The sequence below is a fragment of the Tursiops truncatus genome, chromosome 6, assembly GCF_011762595.2.
Source record: "Tursiops truncatus isolate mTurTru1 chromosome 6, mTurTru1.mat.Y, whole genome shotgun sequence".
Classification (NCBI taxonomy): Eukaryota; Metazoa; Chordata; class Mammalia; order Artiodactyla; family Delphinidae; genus Tursiops; species Tursiops truncatus.
In genome coordinates this window covers 72,925,418-72,942,628 of record NC_047039.1, presented here as the reverse complement: position 1 = coordinate 72,942,628, position 17,211 = coordinate 72,925,418, and the positions used below count along the sequence as shown (strand labels likewise).

General features: G+C 36.6%; 1 protein-coding gene across 6 annotated transcripts in view; it reads right to left on the bottom strand.

Annotated features, from left to right (window-relative positions):
* The window catches only part of VPS13A (vacuolar protein sorting 13 homolog A), a 233,519-nt gene that overhangs the window by 97,548 nt on the left and 118,760 nt on the right, over positions 1 to 17,211 (bottom strand). For all 6 annotated transcript variants that reach the window (XR_004527015.2, XR_002176281.3, XR_012332570.1 and 3 more), the window contains 2 exons: positions 4,095 to 4,242; positions 825 to 975 (listed from right to left, as the gene is read on the bottom strand). Coding sequence is in view for 3 of the 6 variants with exons in the window: in XM_073806234.1 (XP_073662335.1) it covers positions 825 to 975; positions 4,095 to 4,242 (299 nt within the window). In the remaining 3 variants the exon portion in view is untranslated. The remainder of the gene's footprint in view (positions 1 to 824; positions 976 to 4,094; positions 4,243 to 17,211) is intronic.

The window sequence follows — 17,211 nt, the reverse complement described above, 5'->3', positions numbered from 1 at the left end:
ATATCTGACCATTAATATTTAACAATAACGGACCAGGCTGGTTATTCTAGCTAGTAAGAATGAGGATTCCGGTAATGTTACAAATGTAGGTTGTTTCTTTGCTGGGATTCTCCCTGACTGGAAAAGCTGTGCAATGTATTAGTGCTTTGCAAGAGTGAGTCTTGTGAACTAGCAGATTTCACTTTGAGGTTGGCAGATTTGGGGTTCCTCAAAATGCCAGAATGAAGAGAACTTTATTCTAGTGAAGCAAAATCATCTCAGCAGTTCTAATTAACCCAATTCTCTATATGTGCTGGTGCTGAACTTAGCACCTAGTTAGGATTCTACATAATAAATTAAATCCAACATTGGATGCAGACTTCTTCTGAGTTACAATTTCCTCTGCTCTATTCCATCCACCTTCTAATTATTTGTTGAAATCCATCATTTACTAATGATCATCCTCTCTTGACATCTCTAATATTTTGATACTCCTAATATTAATATAAAATATTCCATCTGGAACATATGCTGCACTAGGAATAAGGGAGAAGGAGGGGATGAAGAGAAAAATTGAAAATAAGGACTTACAGGGAAGTTGGGATAACAAGAATAAATACATACTAAGGAATTTTGTCACCACAAGACTTGAAATTTTGATTCAAAGAAAAAAAATCAACAGAATGACTAATAACAGACAAATCAGAAATACCTGAATGAGATTAGCTAAAGAGAAAAGGTTTATAAATCTTATTTTACCCAAACCTAGAACTAGGAAGAATGAAAGGAAGGATAGAAGGAAAGAAGGAAAGAGGAGGGGGACTAATTTAAGGTTAAGCACATACCTCCTGAATGGTGTGAAGCATTAGTAGCACCACTAGTAACACTAGACTGATCTTTTATTACTCCACATGAGGCACTATCACTTTCTTCATACCATATGTTGCCGTATAATGTTTTAAAAATAGTTGTTATATCTTCTTGACTAAGAATGAACTGTTAAAAAATAAGATTTGCTTATTTTAACATTACTATTTCATGCAGTCAAAAATTTTCATACAAGAAAAACAATTTTCATTTCAATCCTCTAAAAAGCCAACTTTTAACATATTAGATAATTCTACTAACTGAATATTCCACTTTTGAAATGACCATGTGATCTTCAGTACCTTGTGAAATACAGAACTAAATTAAATGTCAGCATCAATGAAGCTATGAATGATGAACGTTTCTTGTTATGAATGTAGCAATTAACCTACTAATTTTAAACCGTTAAAATGAACTTTCATTTTCAAGTATTCATGTAGTGCCTTTGTTTTTTTTGGTTAGTAAGCATCTCAATTTACAAATATAGAATAATCAAAAATAATAAATTTATACAATTGAAAATATTTTACAATGTATTTTACATGAATTATTTTAGTTGACCCTCACAAAAGTCGTAGGTTAAAGAGTATAATCCTGATTTTATATGAAGGTGAGGCTTGAATGATTAAGTATCATGCTTAAGTCCACTTGAAGAATGCAACACACTAACTCAAAACTCCATGTGTTACAAATTTAGCCTAAAACCACTAGCATAAGAGCTGTCTTGAAAGCTGTGACTGTTAATTTTATGTCAACCTGACTAGGTCGTAGTATGTAGAGATTTAGTCTAGATGTTATTATTCTAGATGTTATGTGTATATATATATATATATGTATATATTATATAATATATATATAAAGAAACACACACATATATATATATATATACACATATGTATATATGTATATGTATATATATATATGGTCCTGCAGACCACCTATAAATGCCCAGCTGTCTTCTGGGGCAGATCCACTAGAATGAAATTGAGTCTTCCCCTATCAAGAGACACCCGAGGAGTTAGCAGCTGTTGCAGCCCACCTTAGGGGACCACATATTTGACTCCCCCTGGATCTCAACTTCAGAGTCAGGGAGAGGTTAAAACTGAGTCTTCAAGAAGTCAGTCTAACGCATCCAGACCAAGAGTATTCACACACACACACACACACACACACACACACACACACACACACACACACACACACACACACACACACACACACACACACACACACACCACATATCCTATTGGTTCTATTTCTCTGAAGAACTCTAACACAACAGCAATTCAGTTAAAAAAAAAAAAAGACCTGTGAGTTTTAAATTGGTATGTCTAATAACCTCAAAGGGATAACTTTAATTCCACAAAATTTAACAGTTTCATTTGCATCGGGCTTCCTTTGACTACATTTCAAAAGTGATAAACTAATCTAGTGTTTTAAGATTAATTCCACGTGTACCTTATTCCTGCTACTTATGTTTTGTTTTTAAATTTTCATTTATTCATGACACTTATTTTGTGATTATTATGTAGCAGGTATTGCAAAAATAGTATATTCATATAAATTAATAAAATGAAATTAAATATTACAACTTCTAAACCATAGTCTTTCAATTAGTGCATGTTTACTGAATACCCCCCAAATAACTGATATTAATCATTACTCTTCACTCTTGCCAACAACTAAGTACAGGAAGCTGGAAGAACTGTAAGGATTCAAGGAATACTGGTCTGTGGCTCCTGCATTTCAGGACTGGCTGTGTATGCTACCACCGAACATCTGACAAGTCAAAAATCACAAACTGCAGCACTTAGCCTGGATGCATTAGAGTAACCGATTCTAGCCTCTTTGTGATGCAGAGGATGATGTCCAAGAGGGTTCCAATGTGTGAACCTGGGGGTGAGCCACAACAGCTGCTAACTATTCAGACAGATCACTGCAGGGGAAGACCCAATTTGATCTGTCCTGGAAGGCAGCTGGGCATTTGCAGAAGGTCTGCAACATCATCTGAACATTCTGCATGGATTTTCTCTGGAGAACAGTGAAGGAAAATGGTGTCCCAGCCGCCCCACACAAATCTGCCTAATGACTGGGCCCAGTGGGGAGAAGATTTGCCCAGTATGCTAGGTAGAACTTGCTACTTATGTTTTATAAGTTTCTAACTGTTGTCTTACCAATACAAAGAGACTTCAATTATTTATCTTAAGAAGATATGGCCCATTTATAATTTAAGGAGTCCATATGATCTTATACACAGAATTTAAAGATCTTGAGTTGAGATCATCATGTTTCATTTGTTTTACATCTTTATTGGAATATAATTGCTTTACAATGGTGTGTTAGAGATCATCATGTTTTAAGTTTTAAATACATTTTTAAGTTACAAATCTGAAATTTTTTAAATGATGATTTTCTCTTTTTGAATATAATTTTTATGGGGAGAAACAGAAAGGGAAACAGGGGGGTGAAGGGAGGGAATAGAATCTGTTAAGTAGGTTTCTTAAAGAAATCTTCCAGAAAGAGTGTGTGTTGCTGTCACTTTAGCAAAACATGTGATACAGTTTTGACTTCCATCCAGTCGAGAGGTAAAAATACGAACTTGTGGATAGTTACACTGGAGATCTGTGACACGATATCAACCAATAGGGAATTAAAGTTACGTCTAAATTACTAACCATTTGCCATTTTCATCTTCAACCACTCTATTCTTCTAGGACCTTTGTTACGTTACTTCATATATTCCCATAGCTTCAAATACCATCTATAATCTGATGATTTCCAAATCATTATTTCCAGCCTTAGACCTCTCCACTAACATCTTTATTAAAATATCTAACTGACTACTTACAGCACCATGTCTAATATTTGTTTCCTTCATGATATTTACCATAATTTAGAACTATTTTAATTGTGTGCCTGTGTACTTTTTTACGGTCTATCTCACCTCTGGACCACCACCACCACCAACCCCTGCGTTACACTGGTAAATTCCATGAAACCAGAGATAATGTCACAACTTCTTTGCCACAGGATCTCCAATATCTGGCACAGGGTCTAACACTCAGTAGGCACTCAAATATTTGTTGAATAAATGAATGACAAACATTCAATGCATTCTAGGTTGTATGCTATTATTTCATTTGTGACCAAGGTAATTAATATATAACTTATACACACAAAATGACTTAGGTCCCCAAGCAATATTTTTTAACAAACAAAACAGGAATCAATAAGCATTCAAAAGTTACCTCCATGGGCTTTAGTTGAGCATTTACATTAAAACAAGGAACTTCCTGGTACCACTCCCAGGATAAATTTCGCTCAACAATCACCTCAAGATTTAGTGGCAATAGTAGATCCAGTACTTCCTGGTATGCATCATTAATAAATTGAGACCTATAAGTAAAAATAAAGTTGTTTTGAATAGTTTCATACAAAATCAGATAGTTAAAAAATTAATCATTTTATATACAAATAATAGAAATCAATAATTTTGTGTGTGTGAAGAGAAAAATAAAATCGAACAGGCTTTCCATGTAAAATGAGAGATGAAAGTCACACACTTTCAAAGTCACCCACTAGAAACCTACAAGAAACCTGGGTGACTTTCTCTGAGGTGAAGTGTTCCATGTTGAAGAAAAATGAATTTTTTCAATAGGATTTTGCAATATGTTAAAAAGCGCCAAAAATATACAAGTTGAACCGGTTTGCAGTGCAGAAATTGAGACACAGAGGTAGAGAACAAACGTATGGACACCAAGGGGGGAAAGTGGTGGGGAGGGGTGGTGGGATGGTGTGATGAATTGGGAGACTGGGATTGACATATATACACTAATATGTATAAAATGGATAACTAATAAGAACCTGCTGTATAAAAAAATAAAATAAAATTCAAAAATAAAAAAAATATATACAAGTTGGACAATAAACTCTTAAAATGAGAATTATCTCTACATCATCTATAAACATACATTACACGAGACATTATGAAAACACTTAAGGGCTTCCCTGGTGGCGCAGTGGTTAAGAATCCGCCTGCCAATGCAGGAGACATGGGTTCGAGCCCTGATCCGGGAAGATCCCACATGCCATGGAGCAACTAAGCCTGTGCTCTATAACTACTGAGCCTGCACACTAGACCCTGCGAGCCACAACTACTGAAGCCCATGTGCCTAGAGCCCATGCTCTGCAACAAGAGAAGCCACCGCAACGAGAAGCCCGCACACCGCAACGAACAGCAGCCCTTGCAACTAAAGAAAAGCATGTGTACAGCAACGAAGACCCAATGCAGTCAAAACTATATAAATTAATTTAAAAAAAAATGAAAATATTTTAAATTCACTGATTTACACATGTTAGCCGATTACCACATATCCCCTTACTTCATAAGAAACCAGTTTGCACCATATGAAATTCCTATTTCTATGGATCAAACATACTTGAATATGGACAATTTCATATTAAGTTGAACCATACTGGCCTTTCCAAGTACTTATAAGGGTAGGACTGATGCTCAGGGATGATGAAAAGAGTAGTAGGTTACCAAACCCCTTTCAAGTAACATGTGACCAAAGAAGCCTCCCATTATACCTTCAAATGACAATCTCAAGGTGGTACTCCTCAATAATACATTTATATTTTAATTGGCAGCAAATCCCAAATTCTTCAACTAGGGAATGAAGCTATGACTGTAGAATTTACATATCACTTATTCAATTGGAGAGAAATATGGGAGTCACCAGGGATCTCCTAGAATTCCTAGCATCATATCATTGAATGTATTAACTATAGGGTAACATTATACTTAGCATGTATGCATCCTTGCAATCTCCCTTAATGGTACTAAGTTAAGGAATCTAAAAGCTCTAAGCGGATACTACATGTACAATTTTAACAAGTGAATATGAAAATATATAGCTATGCCATAAGTCATTAAGTCAACCTTATATTGTTAAAAAGTTATGCTGTTTCCAATTCATCACTGTAATAAATAATACTTGGTTCATTATCTTTGTACATGTCTTTGAGTAAATTTCTTCCTCTGGACTAATTTCAAGAAATATTAACTGCTGTGTCAAAAGATTACTTCCTCTGGAAAAACCTTTCCTTACCAGTACTAGTCTTCCAGGGAATTAAAATTTTTTCCATTAGGAGAATTTTGTAAAGACTGAAAGAAATGGAAATCCAAAGGTGCAATGTCTGGTGAATACGGCGGATGAATCAGAACTTCCCAGGCAAGCTGTTAACAGTTTTTGCCTGGTCATCAAAGACACATGCGGTCTTGTGTTATTCTGATGGAAGATTATGCATTTTCTGTTGACTAATTCTGGACGCTTTCCTTCGGGTGCTGCTTTCAGTTGGTCTAATTGGGAGCAGTGCTTGTTGGAATTAATTGCTTAGTTTTCGGGAAGGAGCTCATAATAGAGGACTCCCTTCCAATCCCACCATGTACACGACATCACCTTCTCTGGGTGAAGACGGGCCCTTTGGTGTGGTTGGTGGTGGTTCATTTCTCTTGCCCCATGATCTCTTCCGTTCCACACCGTTGTACAGTATCCACTTTTCATCGCCTGTCACAATTTGTTTTTAAAACAGAACGTTTTCATTACGTTTCAGTAGAGAATCACATGTGGAAATATGGTCAAGAAGGATTTTTTTTGCTTAACTTATGTGGAACCCAAACATCAAAGTGATTCACATAACCAAGCTGGTGCAAATGATTTTCAACGCTTGATATGGATTTTTTGAGTATGCTGGCTGTCTCCTGCATGGTATAACGTTGACTGTTCTCAATTACTGTTTCCATTTGATCGCTATGAACTTCAGATGGTCTACCCGACCATGGAGCATCCTCCAGTGAAAAATCTCCAGCACAAAACTTCACAAACCACTTTTGATCCGTTCGATCAGTCACAGCACCTTCTCCATACACTGCACAAATCTTTTTTTGTGTTTCAGCTGCATTTTTACCTTTCTTGAAATAATAAAGCATAATATGCCAAAAATGTTGCTTTCTTTCTTCCATCTTCAATATTAAAATGGCTACACAAAAATTCAACAACTTTGATAAGTCTTTTTTTAAATGCACACTGATATGAGACCTGTCACATATAATCTAACGAAACTGTTTCGAATGAAGTTAAAGACAACTAAGTGCTACTAGAGCCATCTTACGGAAAAAACTGGACGAACCTTTTGGTCCATCCAGTACATTTAATAGGTCATTGTCTTGTCTGTAGTTTCAATTAGAATGAAAGATTCATGAGGGTAAGGACTATATTTATGTTATTCTTTGATGTACTGCCAGTACTTGGCTCAGATGATTACAATATGACATGTACTCCTCAATTATTTGCCAAACTAAATACAAGAAATTGGATCAATATATAAATAACAACATATGAGAGTATCCATCTCCCTGCCCCCAGAGTGAGAATTACTGATTATTAAGATTTTCCAAATTTAATATGCAAACATTTCACTGTATTAATTTTCATTCCCTTGAATATTAATGAGGTTGAACATTTCTATTAGCTATACACCAGCTATCACCGTTCCTATAAAGAATCATCTAGTCATGTTCTTTACCAATTTTTCAAATTATCTTTTACTTACTGTCTTAAAATATTTAAGGATTTTTATCCTTTATTACAGATGTTGCTAATTACCCCATATGCTATGTTTCCCAGAATTTTGTTTTGGTAATTAATATTCAGAAACTTATACTTTTATACAGTCAAAGCCAATTGATATTTTTCCCTTATCACTTTTCTTCTTTCTTCAGTGCTTAAATTAGCAAGTTCTTCTCTACCATATGACTGGTACTTATGTGTTATTTGTCCATAGTTTTATTTATTTATTTTTTTGCGGTACGCGGGCCTCTCACTGTTGCGGCCTCTCCCGTTGCGGAGCACAGGCTCCGGACGTGCAGGCTCAGCGGCCATCGCTCACGGGTCCAGCCGCTCCAAGGCACGTGGGATCCTCCCGGACCGGGGCACGAACCCGCGTCCCCTGCAGCGGCAGGTGGACTCTCAACCACTGCGCCACCAGGGAAGTCCCTGTCCATAGTTTTTTAAAGAGCATTACTGAGATAATTCATATAATATACAATTCACTCACCTTTAGTTTTTTTATGCTTATAAATGGCATTATGCTCTGGGGCCATTTTAAACAGCAAAATCACCAAGGTAAAGCCCCTAAATGCAAAAAACATGGCACACAAAAAGGACACTGTTTACAGCATGAGAGTTCAAATAAGAAGGCAGGGCGTCACCTTGTTTAACACCTCAGCTGGGAACAAAGGCCTTGGGAGACCCAAATTTCTTGCAGCTCTGCGCATGTCCACAAATGACTGTAAAAGTGCCATGAATATTGATTTTGTGGTTACAAGTAAGTTTTAGCAAGCAGAAATATTCACAAATATGGAATCCATGAATAACAGGGATTGACTGTAATATATATGAATAATGATGATGCACACACACATACACACAACAGTCAGCTGCTGAGTTTTCTACTGTTTCACTAACTTAATTATTTTAATTTTGTAATATATTTTAGTAGTATTTAATGTAATTTAATATATTTTAGTAGTACCTCTAATGTTGTGATTCTCCCATGCCCAATCTCAATTAAAACAAAAAAATCTTTTCTACATCTTGCCCCCAATTTATATTTCCAGAAAAACTTTACAATAATTTTGAAAGGCTTTAAAAAGAACAGCTGTTGTGATTTTTTTATTAACAGTGCCTTAAATGTATAAATTAATTTATAAGAAACTGACACCTTTATAATATTAGATGTAGGAAAATATTCTCTGAAAAATTATTCAAGATTTCTTTCTGGCCCTTGGTTAAGTTTTACAACTTTCCTTATAGAAGTATTATAAACATCTTTTTAAAATTTTATATTGCAGTTAACATCTTTGCGATAAAATTATTTCAGGGAAAATTGGTTTACTCTATAAATGAGTAATTATGTTTCTAGGAATTCATCTGAAGGAAATGAATTATCCTAAAGAAATGAGTAGAAAATCATATAAGTATTGAGAAACAAAGATATCAATCATCATTATACTGCTATTTAAAACAACAATAAAAAACTTAAATTTTTAACAGGCAGATGGATTTTTTTAAAAACTATGTATTAAAATATTTAGAAAAAATTATGCACTCAAAATAATATGGAAAAATGTTTATAGCACATTTTTAAGAGAAAATTACAATCTGCAATATACAACAGAATTCTTATTTCACTTAAATATATGTGCAGATATAATAAAATAGAAAACAATTCCAAATTATTAACAGTAGTTATCTTTGGGTAGTCATATCACCAGCAATCTTTTACATTCATCCCCAATACCATTTTATGTATTTCTTCAATAAAAAAATTCTTTTTTGGACAGAAAAGAATATATATTGTTATTTAATGCTCTAGAAACATTTAGAGAACACTTTTTAAAAACAATCTATTTGTAATACAGACTCACACCTAATTCATATCTATATCATTTTTTTGTTTTTTTAATTTTTTAAAATTGAAGTATAGTTGAATTACAATGTTCTGTTAATTACTGCTTTACAGCAAAGTGATTCAGTTATACATATGCATACATTCTTTTTTTATACATATTCTTTTACATTATGGCTTATCACAGGATATTGAATATAGTTTTCTCTGCATTACAGTAGGACCTTGTTTATCCATTCTACTGATACATATAAAAGCTTACACCTGGGGCTTCCCTGGTGGCACAGTGGTTGAGAGTCCGCCTGCCAATGCAGGGGACACGGGTTCGTGCCCCGGTCTGGGAGGATCCCACATGCCGCGGAGTGGGTGGGCCCGTGAGCCATGGCCGCTGAGCCTGCGCATCCGGAGCCTGTGCTCCACAATGCGAGAGGCCGCGGCAGTGAGAGGCCCACGCACCGCAAAAAAAAAAAAAAAAGTATACATCTGCTAACCCCAACCTCCCACTCCATCCCTCCCCACTCCCCTTGGCAACCACAAGTCTGCTCTGTATGTCTGTGATTCTGTTTCTGTTTCATAGATAGGTTCACTTGTATCATATTTTAGATTCCAGATGTAAGTGACATCATTTGGTATTTGTCTTTCTCTTTCTGACTTACTTCACTTAGTATGATAATCTCGAGTTGCATCCATGTTGCTGCAAATGGCATTCTTTCATTCTTTTTTATGGCTGAGTAGTATTCCATTGTATATATGTACCATAGCTTCTTTACCCATTCATCTGTCAATGGACACTTAGGTTGTTTCCATGTCTTGGCTATTGTGAATAGTGCTGCTATGAACATAGGGATGTATGTATCTTTTTGAATTATAGTTTTGTCCAGATATATGCCCAGGTGTGGGACTGCTGGATCATCTGGTAGTTCTGTTTTTCATTTTCTGAGGAACCTGCACACTGTTTTCCACAGTGGTTGCACCAACTTACATTCCCACTGACAGTGTAGGAGGGTTCCCTTTTCTCCACACTCTCTACAACATTTGTTATTTGTAGACTTTTTAATGATGGCCGTTCTGATTGCTGTGAGGTGGTACCTCACTGTAGTTTTGATTTGCATTTCTCTAATAATTAGTGATGTTGGGGCTTCCCTGGTGGCGCAGCGGTTAAGAATCTGCCTGCCAATGCAGGGACACGGGTTCGAGCCCTGGTCCAGGAAGATCCCACATGCCGCGAAGCAACTAAGCCCATGCACCACAACTACTAAGCCTGCACTCTAGAGCCCACGAGCCACAACTACCGAGCCCACGTGCCACAACTGCTGAAGCCCGCACACCTAGAGCCTGTGCTCCACAACAAGAGAAGCCACCGCAATGCAACGAAGCGTAGCCCCTTGCTCGCCACAACTAGAGAAAGCTCACATGCAGCAACAAAGACCCAACACAGCCAAAAGTAAATAAATAAAATAAATTTATTTTAAAAAAGAAGAAGAATTAGCGATGTTGAGCTGCTTTTCATGTGCCTGTTGGCCATCTGTATTTCTTCTTTGGAGAAATGTCTATTTAGGTCTTCTGCCCATTTTTGGATTGGGATTTTTTTGTTGTTGAGTTGTATGAGCTATTTGTATATTTTGGAAAATAAGCCCTTGTCAGTCGCATCATTTGCAAATATCTTCTCCCATTCTGTAGGTTGTCTTTTCATTTTGATTATGGTTTCCTTTGCTGTGAAAAAGCTTGTAAGTTTGCTTAAGTTCCATTTGTTTTTGTTTTTATTTCTATTGCCTTGGCAGACGGACCTAAGAAAACATTGGTATGATTTATGTCAGAGGATGTTTTGCCTATGTTCTCTTCTAGGAGTTTCATGGTGTCATGTTTTATGCTTAAGTCTTTAAGCCATTTTGAGTTTATTTTTGTGTATGGTGAGGTGTGTTCTAACTTCACTGATTTACATGCAGCTGTCCAGCTTTCCCAGCACTACTTGCCAAAGAGACTGTCTTTTTCCCATTGTATATTCTTGCCTCCTTTGTCAAAGATTAATTGACTGTAGGTGTGTGGGTTTATTTCTGGGCTCTCTATTCTGTTCCATTGATCCATATGTCTGTTTTTGTGCCAGTACCATGCTGTTTTGATTACTGTAGCTTTGTAGTATTGTCTGAAGTCTGAGTGGGTTACGCCTCCTGTTGTGTTCTTTTTCTTCAGGAAGGCTTTGGCCATTCTGGGTCTTTTATGGTTCCATATGAATTTTAGAATTGTGTGTTCTAATTCTGTGAAAAATTTCATGGGCAATTTGATAAGGATCACATTAAATCTGTAGTTTCCTTTGGATAGTATGGTCATTTTAATAATCCAAGAGCATGGGGTATCTTTCCATTTCTTCAAATCATCTTCAATTACGTTTATTAATGTTTTATAGTTCTCAGCATATAAGTCTTTCATCTCCTTGGTCAGGTTTAGTCTTAAGTATTTATTTTTGGGGCTGCAATTGTAAAAGGGATTGTTTTTTTACATTCCCTTTCTGATATTTCATTGTTGTTGTAAAGAAATGCTACTGACTTCTATATGTTAATCTTGTAACCTGCTACCTTGCTGAATTCGTTTATCAGTTCTAGTAGTTTCTGTGTGGAAGCCTTTAGGTGTTTCTATATATAGTGTCATATCATCTGCATATAATAACAATTTTACCTCTTCCCTTCCGATTTGGATACCTTTTATTTCTTTTTCTTGTCTGATTGCTGTGGCTAGGACTTCCAATACTATGTTGAATAGAAGATGTGTCTAGATCATTTCTTGAAGTCAAACAAGACGTGATTAAATATAGATGCATAAATGTTCTGTTTTTAGTAAATTCAGACTTTTACACAGTTTAAACTCCAAGTTAATGAGACTCCTAAAGGTTTAAATTATTACTGTATGTCTATAGCCTATTATTAAAATAGAAGTCTTTCATTTCAATATTTCCCTGTAATTTCTGAAATCCCTGGACTTGGCTAAACAAATCATTCTACATTTTCCTATGTCTTCACTAAATGTATCATTCATTTCTTATCTTAACTGAAACCCGGCTTTCCATGAAGCTCTATTAAAGTCTGATTTCTCTCCAACACTCTATCTACCTCAGAGTTGAGGGATACAAACCATTTTTCTTAATTTGGAACAATGCTCATCCACTCTCTCTTCTACTCCTTTAAGAGTAACACCATTCAGGTTAACCACCTTCTATTCTTGCTGCAATCTATCAATAACTAGTCAGTGTTCATTTTTGAAGACTTTGAGACTACTGAATCTCCAGTTTATAAACCACTCTCTATATTCCATTAGTCTATCAGTATTTTCTTGTCTTCAATTTCTTCCCTCTCCATTATCTGTCAACATGACTTTCAATATTTAAAATCTTGTCTCACTATCTTCAGTCACATCTGCTTGTTAAAAACTGTCTTGCCTGAATCCAACAGACTGTTGGATTCCAAATACCAAATATCAAGTACTACATGAAAAAAATCATATACTGTTTATTCATGGTTATCAACAACATGATCCTCAACGCTACTTCAATACATTCTCCTGGTTCCCTTTCCATCGTTTTGCTTGCTCCATCTTAACCTCTTTTGAGGTATTTTCATCTGCCATTCCTTAAATATGGACATTCCTCAGCATTCTGCCCCACATGTCCCACTCTACAAATTCTCTGTGTGACCTTACTCACTTTGATGGCTTCTATAACTAGTTAAATATTATTAAACACTCCCAAATCTAGAAATCCAAACACTTTCCAATATCCAGACACTATATCTAGGTGCTTTCCAGATCTGGTTCTAGATATCTTCATATAAAAGTCATGTAACCATTTTCAAGTTACTTTGCCCATTAGAGAACTTGTTAACATCTCCACTCTACTTTTTTTTCTGCATTGCTCTGTCATATCTCACTGAACTGCATTATTACCAAATGCTGAATTTTACAAACCTGCAAGCTGGAGTCTACTTTAACTACTCTCTTTTAACCCTGACACCCCTTTAATAATCAGTTACCTTTAATTCTACTTCTCAAATTTGTCACATCTGGTTAGTCCTCTACTACCTCACTTCCTTATCCTAGACTGAGTCACATCTAATTCTTATGTGAATTACTCCAGCAGTTAGCAAACCATTCTTTCAACTTCCACTTTTGTCTCCTTTTGACCTATTTTCTACAACCCTTCCAAAATCTAAATATGATCCTGTTTTTATGCATCAGCTCATAAAATTCATTAAATAGTACCTATCTCAACAATCTAATGAGGGAGGTACTATTTATTCATCCCTTGTAAAGACTGCTCACTACAATACTTCACGTTCCTAGCACAGTGCCTGGGATATATTACATGCTTAATAAATACTCAAATATTCAATTGATGGAAATTTCTCCTTCCATCTAAGATGAAATATCATGAACTAGATTTACTCTCCTGCCTGAAACAATTCCTCCCTCCCCCCACAAAGACACACATGCAAGATATATTAAAAAATGTTTTTCAAGATACAGGACATTAGGCAATGGACACTGATTACTGAGGCAAGAAAAAACAAGATGAGCCCTAATGCTCCAACTTCAATTGTTTTGAGATAATTTAAAGGTCATGGAAAAGCGGGGGGATGGATAAGCCAAGAAATAACCAGTAAAGTCCATGAGTTATGAAGACAGACCTGAGAGTCCAGGGAAACCAAGGCAGCTAGAGTTCATATGGTAAAATTCCAGAGAGGACAGAGCTACAGAGAAGAACTCCAAATTGTAGTACTAAATGCATATACTAGAAAAGAAATGTTCAAATCAATCATCTGAGCCACCACCTAAAGAAACTTAGAAAAAGAGCAAAATTAAACCCAAAGTAAGCAGAAGGAATAATGAATATCAAAGCAGATATCAATGAAAGAGAAAACAGAAAAAGAAGAGAAAAAACCAAAAGCTGGTGCTTTAAAAGCAATAAAACTGAACTGTCAAGAATGGATAACCAGGGAATGGCCAAGATAGAGGAATAGGAAGACTCTAAGATCACCTCCTCTCAGGAGCACACCAAAATTACAAATATTTACAGAGTAACTATCAATGAGGATGACCTAAGACCAGCAGAGAAGAAGCTATTTAAAAACTAAAGATATGAAGAAGGAACCACAACAACACAGGTAGGAGAAGTGTAGACACGGTATAGTAAAGAACCATACCCCCAGGCCACAGATGGGAGGATAATTATAATTGCAGAAGTTCTCCCCAAGGAACGAGGGGTACAACCCTCCTCATCAGGCTGCCCAGCCTAGAGTTCCCAGAATGACTGACTTTGAAGACCAGTGGGGCATACTTTTGAGAGAGTCAAAGGGCAGTAGGAAACAGACTCTACTCTTAGAGGGTGCACACAAAATCTCACATGTTCTGAGACCAAGGGAAGAAGCAGTAATTTAAAAGGAGCCTGGGTCAGACCCACTTGCTGATATTAGAGAGCCTCCCAGAGAAGCAGGAAGCTTCTGGTACTCACGCTGGGGACACAGACGCTGGCAGAAGCCACTTCTGGATGCTCATTCAACCACGAGGACAATGCTGCAGGCAAGCAACATTTTGGAATCCTCCCTCTAGCTCATTAACACTGGGACCCGTCCCAGCCCACCAGTCAATAGGCACCAGTCCTGGGACATCCCACACCAAGTAGCTAGCTGAGCATTGACACAGCTCCACCCACCAGCAGATCAACTCCCATAGGACCCCCTGAGCTCCTGGCCGCCCCAGGACCCAGCCCTGCCACCTGTAGGCTGACACCAGCTCTGGGACCACCAAGCTCTACAGCAAGAGACCACAGGACCCAGCTCTGACCATCAGCAGGCCGGCACGCTCCCCCTCTGAGGACATGACCTTACTCCCGCAGTGGGCAGACACCAGCCATGGGATCACTGGGCCCCAGCCCTGCCCACCAGTGGCCCAACACCAGCTCTGGGACACCTTGAGACTCTCAACCACCCCAATATCTGGCCCTGCCCACCTCAGGGATGACACTAACTCTGGGACACCCTGAATACCGCAGCCAGCTTTGTCAGGAACTGGCCCTGCCCAGGAATCCCATTCCTGAGTATTTATCCAAAGAAAATGAAAACACTAATTTGAAAAGATACACATACCCGTAAGTTCATTGCAGCATTATTTACAGTAGCCAAGATATGGAAACAATCTGAGTGTTCATCAGTGGCTGAATGGATAAATAAGATGTGGTGCGTGTGTATATGTATGTATGTGTGTGTATATACACACACACACACACACACACACTAAAATACTACTCAGCCACAAAAAAAGAATGAAATCCTGCCATTTGTGACAATATGGATGGGCCTAGAGGATATTATGTTAAGTGAAATAAATCAGACAGAAAGATAAATACTGTATGATTTCACTTATATATGGAATTTAAATAACAAAACAAATAAGAAACGTTGACAAAAGAGAAACCAGTCATAGATACAGAGAACAAACAGGTGCTTGCCATAGGGGAGAGGGGTGGGGGGAGGAGAGAAATAAGTGTGAGAGATTAAGAGGTACAAACTTTCAGTTACAAAATAAATGAGTCGTGGCTATGAAATGTACAGTGTGGAGAATACAGTCAGTAACTATGTAATATCTTTCTATGGTAGAGACTTACCATGGTGATCATTTTGAAATGTACAGAAATACTGAATCACTATGTTATGATACAGGAACTAACATAGTTCTGTAGGTCAATTATGCTTCAAAACAAACCAACTCATAGAAAAAGCAATAAGATGTGTGGTCACCAGAGGCAAGGGGTAGGAGGAGGGCGAACTGGATGAAGGTAGTCAAAAGGTATAAACTACCAGTTATAAGATACATAAGTACTAGGGATATAATGTGCAACATAATAAATATAATTAATACTCTTGTATGTTACATATGGAAATTGTTAACTGAGTAAATCCTAAGAGTTCTCCTCATAAAAAAAATTTTTTTTCTATTCTTTTAATTCTGTATCTATAGAAGATGATGGATGTTTACTAAACTTATGCGGTAATCATTTCATGATGTAGGTAAGTCAAATCATTATGTTTACAGCTTAAACTTATACAGTGCTGTATGCCAATTATATCTCAATAAAACTGGAAGGGAAAAAAATAATGGACACCCAGTTATCCCATAGGAAAAACAAAAGATCAATAAAACCGATTAACCTCTAGCCAGGCTGATTAAGGTATAAATTATAAATATCAAGAATGGGGGAGGTAACATCAATATAGATACTAATGAGTAAGAAGAGAGTATTTTGAACTTTATGTCATAAAACTCTACAATGTAGGTGAAATAGACACATTTCTTGAAAAAAATTAAAAATCACTCAAAAATAATTAATTTGAATAGTCCCAAGTTTACTAAAGAAATGGAAATTGTAGTTAAAAATCTCCCACAAGCAAATACCAGCCCCAGTGGCTTCACTGGTGAATTCTACAAAATATTTAAGGAAGAATTAACACAGTTGTACTCAAACTATCGTAAGTGTATACGTATCAAATTTATCAAACTGTATACTTTAAAAGTATGCAATTTATTATATGCTAATTATATCTCAATAAAGCTGTTTTAAAAATATTCAGTTGATGGAAAGAATGGCAGGAGGGAGACAGACCTGCCAGAAGCCAGAGAAGCAGCAAAAATAAAAAGGAAAAAAATAAATAGAATGAGATCAAAGAAAAAAATTACAGAAAGAAAGAAAAGAGCAAGTTTAAGTAGTGATGAATCCAAGTTGTAAGAGGAACAGGGCATTAAATCTAGAATAGATGATTAGAAACAGCACAGTAAAAGTTCTGGAAACTATCTGGATATTCACTTACTCTCCTAATTCCTAATCCTATGCAGAGTGAATATATAAGATTG